This window comes from Bos grunniens, chromosome 23 (genome assembly GCF_055505025.1).
Source record: "Bos grunniens cultivar Pamir isolate PY7600 chromosome 23, Bosgru_T2T1.0, whole genome shotgun sequence".
Lineage (NCBI taxonomy): Eukaryota > Metazoa > Chordata > Mammalia > Artiodactyla > Bovidae > Bos > Bos grunniens.
Genome location: NC_141187.1, coordinates 10,182,877 through 10,200,744, shown reverse-complemented (window position 1 = coordinate 10,200,744; position 17,868 = coordinate 10,182,877). Strand labels below are relative to the sequence as shown.

Here is a 17,868-nt window from a genome sequence, read left to right as displayed (position 1 = left end):
AAAGCTGGAGCCCTCCCCATCCCTACTAGAACCATTAAGATTGTATCTCATAAAGAATACTTAAAGCACTTAAAAACAATGTAAATGCCTATGTGTTTCAATTCCTATAAACAGATATACCAGAACCAATACTGTTTAATAAGTTTAATTTGCTTTTTTCAGGTGGTTCACAGAACCAGTACACTCAAGGTTTGATTAGATATTGCAACATTAAAATTTCTCAATACTGACCAATATTCCAGTTCATTGGATACATTCTCATTGTTTTCCTCAAGAAGAGGGGAATGGAGGGACTTTTTATTGACAGTGATTAGCAGTAATAAGGCTACTGTAGTATAATTGGCAATGGGCAATCTCCAAGAGTTCTTTCTTCTCTATCATTCAGTACCATAAGGAGAGGGGTTCTGAAGCTTTTTGCTTTTGAAGCTTTCCTGAGCATGTCAGTAAAGATTCCAATTCTGGTTAGCACCCTGAGCAGGGGAAATAGCTTAGACACAAAGTTGGGCAAATCTGGCTTTTAGTGTCTAGCATTAAAACTTGTGGCTTTAAACATGTACTTAGCTAGTGGAGAAGACACTTCAGTGGTGCATTTCACAAAGAAACGCTGTAAGACTCAGGCTAAATCTTGACCAAAAACTGCAGGGAAAACCAAATAAACAAAAATACATATCTCAGCTCCAGGGGAAGCTTTTTAAGTGGTCATAGGAGCTATACCTATTGCAATATGAGATACTGGATAAGGCTGAAATTTACAGATAATAAGGAAGAAAGTTCACATCCCAAGTACAGCCACTTAGCAAAGCCTCACAGTTTAAGGTTATCTAAGAGTATTCCCCCTTGTATCTGTTGTAAGAGATGGAAAAAATAATCCCCATTCAACAACAGCAACTATATGTACCTACCCAGAGGTGAATGGGAATATTCCTCCTCCAGCAGGAGGTAGGGGAAGATTCCAGGGAAGGTTATAGTCCCTGAAAGGAGAGGACCTCAATCACAGCAGAATCTCTTGAAGCACAATAATGACTATGGTCAATCACAGAGCAATGACAGCTCTTGGAGTTCTCAAATAGCCAGATGTCATCCCACTAGCTTGCGCAGCAATGCTGTTTCCATCATTTTGTGATATTACTATTAACTGTTTTTGAAGTTAAGGTAAACATATAAGGGAGGGAAAAAATGAACCAACCTTAGTTTAAAGGTTTGGAATGCAAAGTTCCTGTATCGGTATGTTCAAACTACACCACCTTTCCACCACCCCCTAAACTAGCCTATGGGAAAACTGACGTAAGTGGATGAAATGGAAGAATTTCAGTTATGCGGTATGTGAGGGCTGCCTTAAGCCTTGTATATTCCAAATACAGGAACCATTCCTTTCAGAACCATGAAAAAGTGTACATAAAGGTTGAGGCCCATGGCAAAATGAGGGTCAGATTAAATACACAGCAAAAAGCAGCCATGGTTAGACTAGAACCCATTCCTTCTGTCTTAGGTCTAATAAACTAGCTTAATGATTCCAGTGAGTTAAAAACAGGATTTGAGATTGCTAAGCACCCCTGCAGCTTAGCTAAGAGAGATTTAAACCAGTCCATTTGCACTAAAGCATATCTCCAGTACCTCCATATAAACAGGAAATCTAGACAGTCACAGGTAATACCAGGTGTAAACGCTTCACAGCTGACACGGTGACTGCAGTGGCAGAAGTCTCTTGGATAGGGGTGTTTCACTCCAGACATTTTCTTGAGGTATTATTATTTCGTGTTCACAGTCTTAAAGCTCCAAGGCAGAAATCGTCAGCAGGCCGAAGGAGCTGATACTACTATTTTTTTCCTTCCATCCTTTTCATTTATTCTGAGGACTACCAACAAGGTCACATTTCTTCACTATGAAAGTTTTTCTCCCCCCAGTGAATAGGAGTATGAAGTTATACAAGATGACTTTTACTAAAATTCCATGGGATGCTGACCCTCTACCGCATTTCCTGAGTGAGGAACTTCAAGACAATGGCCAAAGCTATCACATAAGCAAATTCAAATTCTAGGGCTACATTTGTCACATGGACAAGAGCGCCACAGAGCCCAGAAACCTGAGCGAGCTCTGGTCATTAAAGGGGTGAGCCTCGGCGCTGGCCAGATTTGTTTCTATTGCCTCCTACCAAGCGGACACTTAAAGAGAAAGTGTACCAGGCAACTCTTCGCATGGAGGGACAGGGAGGGCAGGAAAGCAGGGGAAGGGAAGAGAACCAGAATGTGATTTGAGACCAATGCAGGTGAGCCTGAGGTTGGATAATTCTGTCTTCTGGCTACTGGCTCTTCCTCTGTCCCCTCTAAGAACATTAGACATGCCACGCTGGAGAGGACCAGTGATCCTTTTTGTTGATCATTCTGCCTTTGACAGAAGCACTTAAAGGGGAGTCTGTGGAGGGATGCAGTGGGTAACTCCATTGTATATCACCAAATAACCCCAGTTTCCTATAATTCCTTTTGGAAAGTCATCATGCAAGGATTCCTCGTAAACCTTCTGCACCAATATAGTTTCTTACAGCACCACTTCTTAAACAGAGAGCCCTAGGAGTTTCTGATTTGCTACAAGAAGTGCTTGTAGGTGCTAAGGCTACAAGGGCCAGCCCTAGTATTGTGGGACCCGAAGCACATGCCCTGGATCTTGACTGAATATCTGACCTAACACTACCCTCAGCTTTCATCCTTTTCAGAACTGGAGCTCACATTTTAAAGACGTGTACCTCCACCCCTGATGATTTTTGCTGTTCTCTAGACCTTTTCACCTTTCACCACATACTCTGTAAGTAAGGCCCCTAGAAGTGCACAGATCATTTAAGGCGTTACCATGGTCTTTTCTGAGATGCTGTTTTCTGTGTTGGCTCCACACGCCCTACAGCAGCACTCTGACCCCTCTTCCCTTATGGCAACGCTTAGGTTTCTTTCCTGAGCTCTTTCCAGGGCTCACTGTCTCAGTGGTTGCTTATTCTCCCCTAAGGGCACTGCTTCACACTAACCTATAGAGAATCTCACCTGACACTTTCCTGAGTATTCACAGCCCAGTCTTTGAATCTTCTGCAAACTTTTTTTTAAATTTTATTTTATTTTTAAACTTTTCATAATTGTATTAGTTTTGCCAAATAATTTTTTTTTAATCGCCTCTGGTTTATCTTCACTGCCTGGAAGTAGTGACATTTGATTGCATTATAATATCCTACTTTCAGGTTATTTATAAAATTCTTAAATAAGGTTAAACCAAGCATCAACCGATAGGGAACTTCCACTGTTGACATTCTCTCAGAAAGATGTTTATTCTTAAGTCTCTCAGCTGTTTCCTAAGCATGAGAGGATATCCCCATAAACTCATAGCAATTGCTGTTTTTAAAACTGTCTTAGTTTTAAATCACAACAAAAAGCCTTTAAAAGTCTGAGCAAATTAGATCTTGTTCCTTCTTGAATGTATATTTCTTTTTATCGTCAAAATACTAGAATATACAAGTCAGGCATGATTCCCCATAAAGGAAACCATTTATCTTTCCCCTAGTAGGTCATGTGTGATTAAGACTTTAGTGACACTACTAAATCATTATTTTACCATCTCGCCAATTCAAGGTGAGTTCGCTGATGAACAGTTCTGTCCAATCAACAGAGCTTGAAGTACAGCACAGAGCAGTATGGATCAAGATAGAATGTTGGAGAGGAATTAGGGAAGAAAGAGGGGGAAATAGCTCTTTCAGCAGTTAGGGCAAAACCTAGCTATGCTGAAGATTTTTTTTAACTCAAGTCAAAATAACATGATTTTAAAAAGCCACAGTGATAGAGGCAGGTGAGAGGCAACTGCTGAGATGTTTATGTTACCGTATAAAACACAATTTCAGTTCCGACACCACCAAGGACTAAGGAGATTGCTGGTAGGAAGTCACAGCGCTGGGAAAGCTGATGTGCCAGGGACCCCCGGGAGACAGGAAAAAACCTGTGAGGGGCAGCTGTGGAAGACAGACAGGACACGGCTGGCAATAGTGGGTTCAGTAGGAACCAAGCTCTCCTACGATCCCCACCAAGCCTTGACCTCAACCTAGCCCAGAGTGAATCGTTTCTTGATTTAAATTTCAAACACACTGTGTTACAGAAGGGAGAGGTGATACAAGGGAGCCGCTACTGCTGTTTACTTCCTACCACAGCATCACAGCGATGACAGGCGTCACACAGAGGAAGCTTAACCCTGAACGATCTGATTGTAACATCAGCCAAGATGACAGGGGCTTAGTTTCCTTTCCAAACAAGGCAGAATCCATGTCTCACTTACTCCTGTGCCTCCCCTGGCTCCCGCCTTGCTGGCTACTTCCTGTTCCATTCTACCGCCGCAGCACTTCCCAGGTCCACTACAGAAAGCAAGCTCTGAGACACAGAACCTTTGGTGACTCTGTGGGTGACCGAACAAGGAGATGGGAACTCTGCGCTGTTCACACAGGTTGTGGAGCAAGCAAAGGTCTCTGCCATGAAACCAGGTGGTGAAATGACCCTACAGTGTTGAGAAGATTCCACCTAGTGTGCTGAGGGCCAAAAGGACAGGCGAGACGTGATGCCTGAGCCACACACAAAGTGGGCCCCAACTTTCTGGAACGTGGTCATGCTTTGCCCTGTCTTCCATCCAAGTCAGAACCGCTAGTACAAAGGACACCACCAGGAGTGAGCTGTGCGTCCTCCGCCGGCTTGTCCAGCACTGGACGGAGTCTGTCACAGGTGGTGTGACTGCTGGTGATCTCCTCCTCTCTCCTTGGCAAAGATCGCTGAGCCACTGCTGTCAGAGCTCAAAGAGGGGGTTATATTTCCTAATCTCTTCAAGAAGTTTTTCTTTATCCTGGTTGGCTTGAGCCAATGCTTGTTTAGTTTCTATAAGTTCCTTTCGTAGGGTAGGCAGTTCATTCACCTGAGGAACAACAAAGAAGTCATGATCAATCAATAAGGTAACACACCTTGCAAAGACATCCAGTAAGGGAACACGGAGGGAGAATTCAAGCAGCACAATCCGCAAGTTTGGTCAAAGATCAAGAGAACCAGCAAGGTCTCTTCTCAGAGGCTAATCCCCTCTTCAGAGCTCATCAGCTGCAGGGACAACAGCAGGTGGAAGATGTCATCAGCAGGCATTCATCTCTAGCTCCTGACCTCCAGCCTCTGTTCAGCACTTCCAGAAGCTACTGCTAGGTGACAAAAGCCCAGACCGCCCAGCTGTACCAGCACAAGCAACCTTGTCAGCCCTCTGGATTTTACCCACTTCTATGATTACAACCCCAAAGGGTTTACAGGAAAGGTACTGTTCAGTTAGGGCCTCACCTGTGGACCAAAAGCCTCCCCGGTGGACACCAAAAACACCTGTTCTTTGGGGGGCTGCCTCTTCTCACTCTTAGGTGCTTTGGCTGATGGTCTGTCTTGAGCAGCAGCTGGAAAAAAGTAAAGGCTCTGAATGACAACTGCCAGCAACAAGCGGACTGTTCCTACTTGTCGTCTATTTCCTTACAGGAGCAGAAAGGTAGAGAAGCCGGGAGGCTGACAAGCCCTACTCACCGCCTATGTGGAACACACCGTCGTCACTCCGACTCAGGACAGTGTGCTCCACGGACAGAGTGATGGGTATGGGGCCTGGTGAGGTGGGGTAGATGGGGGGGACATCATCCTGCAGGAAAGAGAGAAGCCACATGAGGCCCCCAACCAACTCAGTGCAGCTTAGGTAACAAGCCATGCTTCCAACTGTGGAGCTGGAAGCACTGTGTATCCATACACTCTAGCGAGGCATGAGACGCATAATGAGTCTCTCCCATTCTAGACACAGTGAGCCTGAGGATCTGCTAACCTGTGGGCTTGCACAGTCATGCTGCATGCCAAAGGGCAGGGCTAGAGACAAGGCCCCCCTCACTTGAACCTAGAACTTTTTGCTGCTACTACATACTTAGGTACTACTGTAGTAGTGAATACTAACATGCCTTTCCTCACTTGGTCCTCCCCACATTTCACAGGGACATGAGAAGAAGTTAACAGCTGTCACTGTTAACAGGGTCAAGGGTCAAGAATCCGTTGCTTGACCAAGTCTAGGGTAAACCCCAAAGTTCCTCTCACCTTTAGAGTGACCCTGGAGTTCAGGAGCTCAATCTGCATGGGAACCACCACTGGTATCTCCTCATCCTCCAAGAAGGGCCCCAGGCCACTGAGCACCGAAGTGAGCAGCTCAAGGTCACAGCCCTGAAGCAACAAATGCAGGAAGCCGTTCTGTGTAGCCAGAGGGGAATGAACAGCTGCACCAGGCCCCACCTCAAAGCGAAGGCCCACAGCTGGCCTGATGTGGCCAGTCTTCGAAGTGGAGGAGTCCTGAAAGCTTGTGCCTTTGTGAAGCAAGACAGAAGGAAAATACATTAATTAATTACCAGCCAGTGATTGCTCAAAGCACTTTAATATATAGTTAATATTCACAACCATTGTGATTATCTCAGTCGTAAAGATCTTTCTTGTACAGTTCTTCTGTGTATTCTTGCCACCTCTCCTTAGTATCTTCTGCTACTGTTAGGTCCATACCATTTCTGTCCTTTATTGAGCTCATCTTTGCATGAAAAGTTCCCTTGGTATCTCTAATTTTCTTGAAGAGATCTCTAGTCTTTCCCATTCTATTGTTTTCCTCTATTTCTTTGCACTGTTCACTGAGGAAGACTTTCTTATCTCTCCTCGCTATTCTTTGGAACTCTGCATTCAAATGGGTATATCTTTCCTTTTTGCCTTTGCTTTTTGCTTCTCTTCTTTTCACAGCTCTTTGTAAGGCCTCCTCAGACAGCCATTTTGCCTTTTTGCATTCCTTTTTCTTGGGGATGGTCTTGATCTCTGTCTCCTGTACAAGTAACTAACCTCCGTCCATAGTTCTGCAAGCACTCTGTCTATCAGATCTAGTCCCTTCAATCTATTTCTCACTTCCACGGTATAATCGTTCAGGATGTGATTTAGGTCATACTTGAATGGTCTAGTGGTTTTCCCTATTTTCTTCAATTTAAGTCTGAATTTGGCAATAAGGAGGTCATGATCTGAGCCACAGTCAGCTCCTGGTCTTGTTTTTGCTGACTGTATAGAGCTTTTCCATCTTCGGCTGCAAATAATGTAATCAATCTAATTTTGGTGTTGGCCATCTGGTGATGTCCATGTGTAGAGTCTTCTCTTGTGTTGCTGGAAGAGGGTGTTTGCTATGACCAGTGCATTCTCTTGGCGAAACTATTAGCCTTTGGCCTGCTTCATTCTGTACTCCATAGCCAACTTTGCCTGTTACTCCAGGTGTTTCTTGACTTCCTATTTTTGCATTCCAGTCCCCTATAATGAAAAGGACATCTTTTTTCATGATGGTGTGATCACTGACCTAGAGCCAGGCATCCTGGAATGTGAAGTCAGGTGGGCCTTAGGAAGCATCACTACGAACAAAGCTAGTGGAGGTGATGGAATTCCAGTTGAGCTATTTCAAACCCTAAAACATGATGCTGTGAAAGTGCTGCACTCAATATGCCAGCAAATTTGGAAAACTCAGCAGTGGCCACAGGACTGGAAAAAGTCAGTTTTCATTCCAATCCCTAAGAAAGGCAATGCCAAAGAAGGCTCAAACTACTGCACAATCGCACTCATCTCACACACTAGTAAAGTAATGCTCAAAATTCTCCAAGCCAGGCTTCAGTAATACATGAACCATGAACTTCCTGATGTTGGCTGGTTTTAGAAAAGGCAGAGGAACCAGAGATCAAATTGCCAACATCCACTGGATCACTGAAAAAGCAAGGGAGTTCCAGAAAAACATCTATTTCTGCTTTATTGACTATGCCAAAGCCTTTGACTGTGTGGATCACAATAAACTGTGGAAAATTTTGAAAGAGATGGGAATACCAGACCACCAAACCTGCCTCTTGAGAAACCTGTATGCAAGTCAGGAAGCAACAGTTAGAACTGGACATGGAACAACAGACTGGTTCCAAATAGTGAAAGGAGTACGTCAAGGCTGTATATTGTCACCCTGCTTATTTAACTTATATGCAGAGTACATCATGAGAGACCCTGGGCTGGAGGAAGCACAAGCTGGAATCAAGATTGCCAGGAGAAATATCAATAACCTCAGATATGCAGATGACCCTTATGGCAGAAAGTGAAGAAGAACTAAAGAGCCTCTTGATGAAAGTGAAAGAGGAGAGTGAAAAAGTTGGCTTAAAGCTCAACATTCAGAAAACTAAGATCATGGCATCCAGTCCCATCACTTCATGACAAATAGATGGGGAAACAGTGGAAACAGTGTCAGACTTTATTTGGGGGGGCTTCAAAATCACCGCAGATGGTGACTACAGCCATAAAATTAAAAGACACTTACTCCTTGGAAGAAAAGTTATTACCAACCTAGACAGCATATTAAAAAGCAGAAACATTACTTTGCCAACAAAGGTCCATCTAGTCAAGGCTATGGTTTTTCCAGTAGCATGTATAGATGTGAGAGTTGGATTATAAAGAAAGCTGAGCGTCAAAGAATTGATGCTTTTGAACTGTGGTGTTGGAGAAGACTCTTGAGAGTCCCTTGGACTGCAAGCAGATCCAACCAGTCCATCCTAAAGGAGATCAGTCCTGAATATTCATTGGAAGGACTGATGTTGAAGCTGAAACTCCAATTCTTTGGCCACCTGATGCAAAGAGTGGACTCATTTGAAAAGACCCTGATGCTGGGAAAGATTGAGGGCAGGAGGAGAAGGGGACGACAGAGGATGCGATGGTTGGATGGCATCACTGACTCAATGGACATGAGTTTGAGTAAACTCCGGGAGTTGGTGATGGACAGGGAGGCCTGGCGTGCTGCAGTCCATGGGTCGCAAAGAGTCGGACACGACTGAGTGACTGAACTGAACTGAATATTCATAAGAGCCCTGTACCAGAAGTGTTATTATCTTCCCATTTTACAGATGAGAGAACTGAGGCACAGAGAGTAACCTGCCAAAGCAGCAAAGGTTGTGGACTTCCCTGGTGGTCCAGTGGTTCAGCCTGCCTGCCAAGGAAGGGGACAGGGTCTGGTCCCTGTTCTGGGCAGATCCCACATACCACAGGGCAACAAAGCCCTTGCACCACAACTATTGCAGCCCATGTTCTAGAGCCTGTGCTCTGCAACAACAGAACCCACTGCAGTAAGAAGCCCACATGCTGCAACTCCAGAGTACTCCCCACTCACTGCAACTAGAGAAAGCCCACACACAGCAACAAAGACCCAGTGTAGCCAAAAATAAATAAACACTTTTTTTAAAACCAACAAAGTAACACAGTTTGCAAGTAGCAAGGTAGGAGCTGCATGCAAGCTGCCTGACTGCAAAGACCATGGGCTTGGCCAGTCTGCTTTAATGCCTCTCATGGTAGGAGGGACATTAAGGACCAATTAAAAAGCTGGTCTTGCTTAGAATCAGAGGCAGTGGGCTAATAGCCAAGGTGAAGCTGAAACAGAGGACCCTCGGGAGTTCCCTGATGGTCTAGTAGTTAGATCTCAACTCTTTCACTGCTAGGACCCAGGTTCATCCCCTGGCTGAGGAACTGAGATCTTACAAGCCATACAGCACAGCCAAAAATGAATAAACAAACAGTGGACCCTCAACTCTGCTAAATTTGATCATCTCTTCCTTTCTCCAAGTCTTGATCTTCTCATCTTTCTCTCAGGAAGCCAAGCAGGATCTATGTTAATTTACTCAAAACTGCATGAAGAATAAGCTCAGGTGCAGCCAAGGCTATGAAGCAACTTACATACCTATATACCTGTAATTGGTACAACCGTTCTGGGGAAAAAATGGGCATTATCTAGCAAAATGAAAGCTATACCTACCCTAATGACCTAGCAACTATTTCCTCAGGAACATAAACCTGGAGAAACTCTCCAACATACGTAACAGGAGACATATACAAGGATGGGCATGTCAAAAGAACCCTATTTGAAACAGCAAAAAAAAGTGGAAACAAACCACATGTCTGTTCAGAATAGAATGAAGACGTGAACAGAGTAATGAGTACAAGAGAGATTTTGGGGGTGATGGTGATGGTTGCAGAACTCTGGAAGCTTACTAATATTTATCAAAGTACACACAAAGAGTGAATTTCATAGTACGCATATTATACCTCATTAAAGCAGTTGTTTAAAAAGTCATACATTTCTCCAATAGAATATTATAAAGTAGTGAAAATGAATGAATTACAGCTAACTCAACAACCTAGAAGGATGTGAAATCATAGTACTTGAAAGGAGAAAATCACAAAAGAATATAAACAATAATTCCACTTAGAAAAACTCAAAAGCCTACACAGCTAAATACACTGATAAAAAAAAAACATGTGGAAGAATTGTAAAGCAAGAAAATGAAAAATACAAATTCAGGATAGTGATCCCCTATGATAGGTGAGAGGCAAGAGGAAGGTTCTGGAGAGGGGCTCCCGGGGCTCAAACTTAATGGTACTGTTCTATTTATTAAACTAGGTAGTAGGTACATGCATTCATTGTTTTGTGATTATTTTATACCTTATCTATATTTTTTATAAGCATTCTACTTTACAAGCATATCTACTCAATATTTAAAAATAAAATATTTAAAAAACGAAGCATGTAGTTTAAGTCCAGATTTTCCCTGCCATCTTTTAAAGTATAAATGATAATTTACATCAAAGGACTGAATCAGAAGCTCCCTGATCAGATACAGCTTGATGTTAGCAGCCCCACAAACAAACAAGAGGACACTGTGCTCACATATGAGGGTAAGGGGCACTGGGGAGGTGAGGATGGAGACCAGCCTGCCGGGCACAAAGCCTCAGCGAGAGCTCTGGGCAGCTCCTTGTGAGGAGGAGGCTTCGTTAGACTTCTTCCTCCCCCTAACGGCTGCTGGAGAGAAGCGCCAAGGACTTGGCACTCAGCTGGCTGCCCCTGGAGCACAGGACAGGAGCAGCTTAAGCTCTGACTGTCCTCCTCCCTACCCCAGCTCAAATCCCACTAGCTCTCCTGGAATCCCACCATCCTTACCTGGGCACTGTCCGTGCAGGAACTGCCAGAGTCCCACGGTGCCCGGCTGCTGGAGGGTCAGCTTCTCTGCTTGCAGGGCCACAGTCAGGTCCTCACCACGTACCTCAATCCCCAGAGACACCTCATGCACCTTCAGGACCAGAACTGAGACCTGTAACGGGAGACACGCTTAGCTGAGTCCCAAGCTGCCAGCTGAGAGCCCACCCTCTGCAGAGAAGAAAGTAGAACAGCTGACCAGGTGAAGACTGAGGTCTTCCCCACTGGGTGAGACCGAACTGTTGGCCTCTGGCGACCCCTGGCCATAACTATCCACAACAGGGTTCTCTTGAACACCAGCACTGTCCACAGCATTGGGAAGAGATCCCGGTGGAAGAGATTCTGGACCAGACTCTGCAAAAGAAAGATAACAAGAGTTGGAGAGTCAAAAAATTTTACTCAAATCCAATCTCTAGTGACAACTGTAAAAACAAAAAACTTATGACATTCATGAGAAAACTGGAAATTTCAAGACTAACTGGATATTTAATGAATTTAGGGAATTATTGTTAATTTTTTAAAGTGTGACAATGGTATTTGTTCATGTTGAAAAAAGCCTGTAAATGGAAGCAACCCAAGTGTCTATGGACCGAAAAACGGTTAAACAAAATGTGGTACAAATGGAAAATAAATACTAGCTTTAAAAAGGAAGGAAATTCTGACACATGCTACATACAACATAAATGAACCACAGAGACATCATGTTAAATGAAATAAGCCAGTCATGTACAATTCCATTTACGTGAGGTACCTAAAGTGGTCAAATTCATGGAGACAGAAAGTAGAATGGTGGTTGCTAGCGGCTGGTGGAAGAGGGAATGAGCAGTTATTTTTTAATGTGTATAGACTTTCAGTTTTGCAAGATGAAAAGGCTCTAGAGATAGATAGTGGGTGATGGTTGTACAATGATCTGAAGGTACTTGATGCTACTAAATTATAGTTAAAAATAATTACGATGGTAAATTTTATGTTATGTACATTTTACCATAATTTTAAAAACTTTTAATTTGGTTAAAAATCTGTATTTTCTAGAGATGTGTAATGAACATATTTATATATTTATGGATAAAATGATATGGTTGGGATTTGCTTCAAAGTAATATGGAAAGAAGGGAAGAGGGCAGAAGAATAAATGAAATAAGAATTGCCATGACATCTGGTCCCATCGCTTTATGGCAAATAGATGGGGAAACAGTGGAAACTGTGAGAGACTTTACTTTTTTGGGCTCCAAAATCACTGCAGATGGTGATTGCAGCCATGAAATTAAAAGACGCTGGCTCCTTGGAAGGAAAGTTATGATCAACCTGGACAGCATATTAAAAAGCAGAGACATTACTCTGCCAACAAAGGTCCGTCTAGTCAAAGCCATGGTTTTTCCAGTAGTCATGTATAGATGTGAGAGTTGGACTACAAAGAAAGCTGAATGCCGAAGAATTGATGCTTTTGAACTGTGGTGTTAGAGAAGACTCGAGAGTCCCTTGGACTGCAAGGAGATCCAACCAGTCCATCCTAAAGGAGATCAGTCCTGAATATTCACTGGAAGGACTGATGCTGAAGCTGAAACTCCAATACTGTGGCCACCCAATGCAAAGAACTGACTCACTGGAAAAGACCCTGATACTGGGAAAGATTGAAGGCAGGAGGAGAAGGGGACGACAAAGGATGAGCTGGTTGGATGGCATCACTGACTCAATGGACATGGGTTTGAGTAAACTCTGGGAATTGGTGATGGACAAGGAGGCCTGGTGTGCTGCAGTCCATGGGGTTGCAAAGAGTCAGACATGACTGGGCGACTAAACTGAAATGAACTGGGACAGTAATAATAAAGATTTTGTCGAAAATCTGTCATATGGCAGTTGTGATCATATTTGGAAATGGAAACCTTTCCAAATAAAAATAATTTTTAAAAAAACTGCCATGAGTTCTTAATATCCCAAGCTAGGTAATGGGTATATGAGGTTCATTATTTGATTCTATTTTTAAATATTTGGATTTTTCCACAAGAAATTAATAATAAAACAAACATGGATATGCCATCCAGTTTAAGAAACAGTATATTCTCTTTTTATTTTCATTTAGATACTCTTAAGTGACGATTTTACGCTTCCCTGGTTGCTCAGCGGTAAAGAATCCATCTGCAATGCAGGAGCCACAAGAGACGCGAGTTCGATCCTTGAGTAGGGAAGATCCCCTGGAGGAGGGCATGGCAACCCACTCCAGTATTCTTGCCTAGAGAATCCCATGGACAGAGAGCCTGGTGGGCTACAGTCCATAGGGTTGCAAAGAGCTGGGCACAACTGAAGCGACTTAGCATGCACACAAGGGCCGATTTTAAAAGTTTTCATTTCGATAAGCTGAAAGAATTAGTCTAACTCCTAGTGGGGTTTAATCTAACTCCTGAAAGTTACTCATTGTACTATAGACAAAAAGCTCCTGGTTATTTTCCAACAATGAAACACATAGTTAAGCAAAAGAGGAAACACACACACACAGCATTGACACAGCCACAAAGTTAACCTACTGCCATCGCTCCACGGCTCTAAGACTAGCGCTCTCTTCTTTGAGTGTTGTTCTGTGATAAGGGTCAAATACCTATCAATAACCTAGAAGATGTGAGGATAAATTCAGACTCACAAATCCACGAAAACTTCACTCTTCTTTGGCTTTGATTAAGAAAATGTCTGCTTCCTCATAGCTCAGCCCCTTCTGCGTCCTGCTGGTCTGAATACAGGCACCAGAAGAGCCCTCTTGAGGCTCTACGACTCTGCCTGGCTCTGCGTCCACTTACCAGACTCCAAGAGCATCACGAAGCTCTCACTGCCGTCACTGTCCACTGAAATCCGGTCTTCAGGGCCACTGTTATCCAACGAGATGCCATCAAATGACTGCTGGGATACTGTCCTCTTCATGGAGAAAAATCGGAGTCGGGCAGCACCTCCACTTACGGGGGCTGCCGCCCCTTCGTCTACCTTGGCCACAGGCTCCCTGTTTGAAAAACAAAAACAGAAACCACGAATGTGGCTTAGGAGGCACGTTGTTTCATTCCCTTGCAAAACCCACCCTTTTCAGCCCAGACAACTACTGTAAGCATAAACTTTGAGGTCAACTATTACCTTCTGTAGAAGGGGGTCACACCATTTTTCAACTGCTGGGCCTTTCTGAACCCTCCTATTCCAGCATTTCAAACTGCACAGGCAGTTCTCCCATGTCAAATGTCAAGGTTATTCAGGATTATCCTATCTATAGCAGAGACCTACTACCTACAGCCCTGGTGCTTATGAGTTGTACCCAAAGCCATTCCTCAAGCATTTACTGAGTAACTTCTGCATACAAAGCACCACACAAGACACAGGGCAGTGGTGGCCAGTGACAAATAAGACACCCTCCCTGTCCTCAAAAAATGTGTATTCTATCAGGAGACAGGGGACTATACACAAATAACATTACACGGTAATAAGTCACACACTGTAAGAGGGACAGGGATACAAGCCAAAGGCTAGCCAATGCCAAAAAAAGGGAAACGATGAAAAGAAGGGGATCAGGAATGGCTCTGAGGAAAGAGATGATGTGTGAGGTGGTCCTTGAAAGACTGTGAAGGAGACAGCACAGAGGGCCTTCCGTGGGGAAGAATCAGCCTGAACAAAGTTGTTGCACCAGAAAACAAAAGGTACCTTGCAGACTAGCAAGCAGCGTAGCTCAGCTAGAGCACAGGCTTTGCTGGGGAAGAGCAACAGAAGTCAAAGTTAGAAGGTTTCTTTAAAGAAACTTGTAAAGACCTTTTGAGTCCACCCTCCTATGATACAGGTGAAGAAACTGACTCAGTTTCAGCTAAAGGTAGAATTAAGAAGAACCCAAGTCTCCTAACTTCTTGCTAAGTGCTCTTTTCACTTAACCACATGAGTTGCAGCCAGATCATAGGAAACCCTGGATAGAAGACAATGCATGAAAGTGCTCTGAAAACTATGACGTGTAGGAGAGAGATGAGAAATCTCTGTACTGTCCACTCAATATTGCTATGTCGCTAAAACTGCTCTAGAAAATAGTCTATTTTTAAAAAAATATAATGTGCCATATGGATATATCACAATAATTGATAATACCACACTAAGAAGTTCAAACTCAACTCAGAAAAAAGAAAAGGCCAGAAGGGTTTAGAATAGGGAAATAATAGGATTACACCTGTGTTTTAGGAAGTCTGACCTGCCTTTTTCAAATAAGCTAGAGATGGAAAGACATCCAACAAGAAAATCAACCAACAGTTTACTAAAATACTCCACCTGTGGGAGCAGACAGGAAAAACTGATGTGAGACTCCCTAGAGCCCTATACTCAGAGTCACCCTCCTAGGAGCATTAGTATCTAAAGGAGAATTTATTAAAAAGTAACTTCTCAGGCTTCATCTCAGACCTCCTGGAAGAGGAACTCTGAGGGTAGGGCTCAGCACTCTGTGTTTTAACAAGCCTCCAGATGATTCTGAAGTATGACTAAATTTAAAAGTATGGTCAGAACCTGACAAATGCCTGGAAAAGGCAGAGCTTGAATGAGCAGGAGAATGAGGCCACCCAAAAAATAAAGAAAAAAAGAGCTGGTCTGGGATAAGGAATTTAGTTTTACACATGTGAGGTTCAAGGCACCCCTGGAGAGCCATGTGGAACTATGTGCAGTAGATAGTTTTAAAGGAACAGCAGGGGAGGGAAGGAAATCAGGACTGAAAATAAGGACTCTTGCAGAAGTGAGTCAATGGACAAAATAACCAAGAGAGAAAGTACAGCTGACCCTTGAACATCACAGGTTTGAACTGCACAGGTCCACTTATATGTATTCTTTTCTCAACAGTACAGATTTTAGTACTACAGGGCTTCCCAGGTGGCTCAGTGGTAAAGAATCCACCTGCAATGTAAGAGATGCAGGTTCAGTCCCTGAGTCAGGAAGATCCCCTGGAGAAGGAAATCGCAACCCACTCCAGCATTCTTGCCTGGGAAATCCCATGGACAGAGGCGCCTGGTGGGCTACAGTCCATGGGGTCGCAAAGAGCTGGGCATGCCTCAGTGACTGAGCATGCACACACAGGACTACATGGTCTACAGTTACCTGAATCTATGGATGCGCTGAAACCACAGATATGCAGGAACCATTCTACAGGTAAGGCCAACTACAAGTTACATGCAGATTTTCAACTGCACAGAGATTCAGTGCCCCTAACTCCCATATTGTTCAAGAGTTAACAAAATGTATTCAAAAATGCAAAGTGATCTAAATCTGAACGTTTGGCAAATTCATCTTAAATGAATGAAGAACCTTAAATTGTTTAAGGTTTAAAAGAACCTTTAAACAACTTAAAAGAACCTTAAAACGTTCGTAGTGTGTGACCCGATAATTCCACTTCCTAGGTTTTATTCTAATAAAATCTTTATTCTAAAGATTTTATTGTGTTCTAAAATAAAAGATTGAGATATGAATAAAGAGTCATGTTCACAAAAATAAGAACACTTAACACAGCATTGGTTTCACCAGAGAAAAAAGTAGAACCAGACTAAATAACCCCGCAAGCCTAGATTGTGAACTGGATGAATAAATTATGATGTATCTATTTGCAAGAATATAATAAACCAATTCACCAAAGAATTGATGCTTTTGAACTGTGGTGTTGGAGAAGACTCTTGAGAGTCCCTTGGACTGCAAGGAGATCAAACCAGTCAATCCTAAAGGAGATCAGTCCTGAAAATACATTGGAAGTACTAATGTTGAAGCTGAAGTTCCAATACTTTGGTCACCTGATGAGAAGAACTGACTCATTGGAAAAGAACCTGATGCCGGGAAAGACTGAAGGCAGGAGGAGAAGGGGACGACAGAGGATGAGATGGTTGGATGGCATCACCGACTTGATGGACATGAGTTTGAGCAAGCTCCAGGAGTTGGTGAAAGACAGGAAAGCCTGGCGTGCTACAGTCCATGGGGTCACAAGGAGTCAGACACAACTGAGCAACAACAAAAATAGGGCAATTAAAAATTATATATTCAAGTACTTCATGAATGGGAATCTTAAACAAAGTGAATAAAAGTGGGAATTTTCTATATTCTATAGAAATAACATAATCCTATTAAAAAAATTGTGCAAACATGTACAAGCATTCACATGGACACATAAATACATGTATAAAATCTGGAAGATTCGAAAGTCAATGAGGGCTAGCTCTGGATAGTGTCGGGCTTTCCAGGTCCAGCTAGTGGTGAAGAACCTGCCCGCCAGTGCAGAAGACATAAGAGACACAGGTTCAATCCCTGGGTCGGGAAGATCCCCTGAAGGAGGGCATGGCAACCCACTCCAGTATTGTTGCCCGGAGAATCCCACGGACAGAGGAGCCTTTGCAGGTCGCAGAGTCGACACGACTGCAGCAACTGAGCACGTCACGCACGCACTGGATAGTGTCATTACAGTGACTTTTATGTTTGCTTCTTCATTCTTTTATTTTCTACATATCGACAAAATGAACACAAATTATTTTGATAATTTTTCAGTGGGGTGGGCGCCATGCCATGTGGCATGTAGGATCTTAGTTCCCCAACCACAGACTGAACCCGGGCTCTTTATGGTGGAAACATGGAGTCTTAATCACTGGACCACCAAAGAAGACCCCATTTTTATAATTTAAAAAATAAAACGATGATAAAAGTGATCAGAATATGGATAGCCTAGTGCCTTGGAACAGTTACATTTATAGGATAAAAGGAAGAAGAGAGCAGCCAAGGAAAAAGATGACTACTTCAGAGAAGTGTGAGTAACTGCGCAGG

At 43.3% G+C, this 17,868-nt stretch overlaps 1 protein-coding gene across 4 annotated transcripts in view; it reads right to left on the bottom strand.

Moving 5' to 3' along the window:
• Positions 1 to 129: 129 nt before the first annotated feature.
• Positions 130 to 17,868, bottom strand: part of BLTP3A (bridge-like lipid transfer protein family member 3A) — a 72,942-nt gene continuing 55,203 nt past the window's right edge. For all 4 annotated transcript variants that reach the window (XM_086371242.1, XM_086371243.1, XM_086371244.1 and 1 more), the window contains 7 exons: positions 13,866 to 14,062; positions 11,276 to 11,430; positions 11,041 to 11,191; positions 6,111 to 6,373; positions 5,562 to 5,670; positions 5,331 to 5,437; positions 130 to 4,926 (listed from right to left, as the gene is read on the bottom strand). In XM_086371242.1, coding sequence (XP_086227368.1) covers positions 4,801 to 4,926; positions 5,331 to 5,437; positions 5,562 to 5,670; positions 6,111 to 6,373; positions 11,041 to 11,191; positions 11,276 to 11,430; positions 13,866 to 14,062 — 1,108 coding nt within the window. In that variant the 3' untranslated portion in view covers positions 130 to 4,800. The remainder of the gene's footprint in view (positions 4,927 to 5,330; positions 5,438 to 5,561; positions 5,671 to 6,110; positions 6,374 to 11,040; positions 11,192 to 11,275; positions 11,431 to 13,865; positions 14,063 to 17,868) is intronic.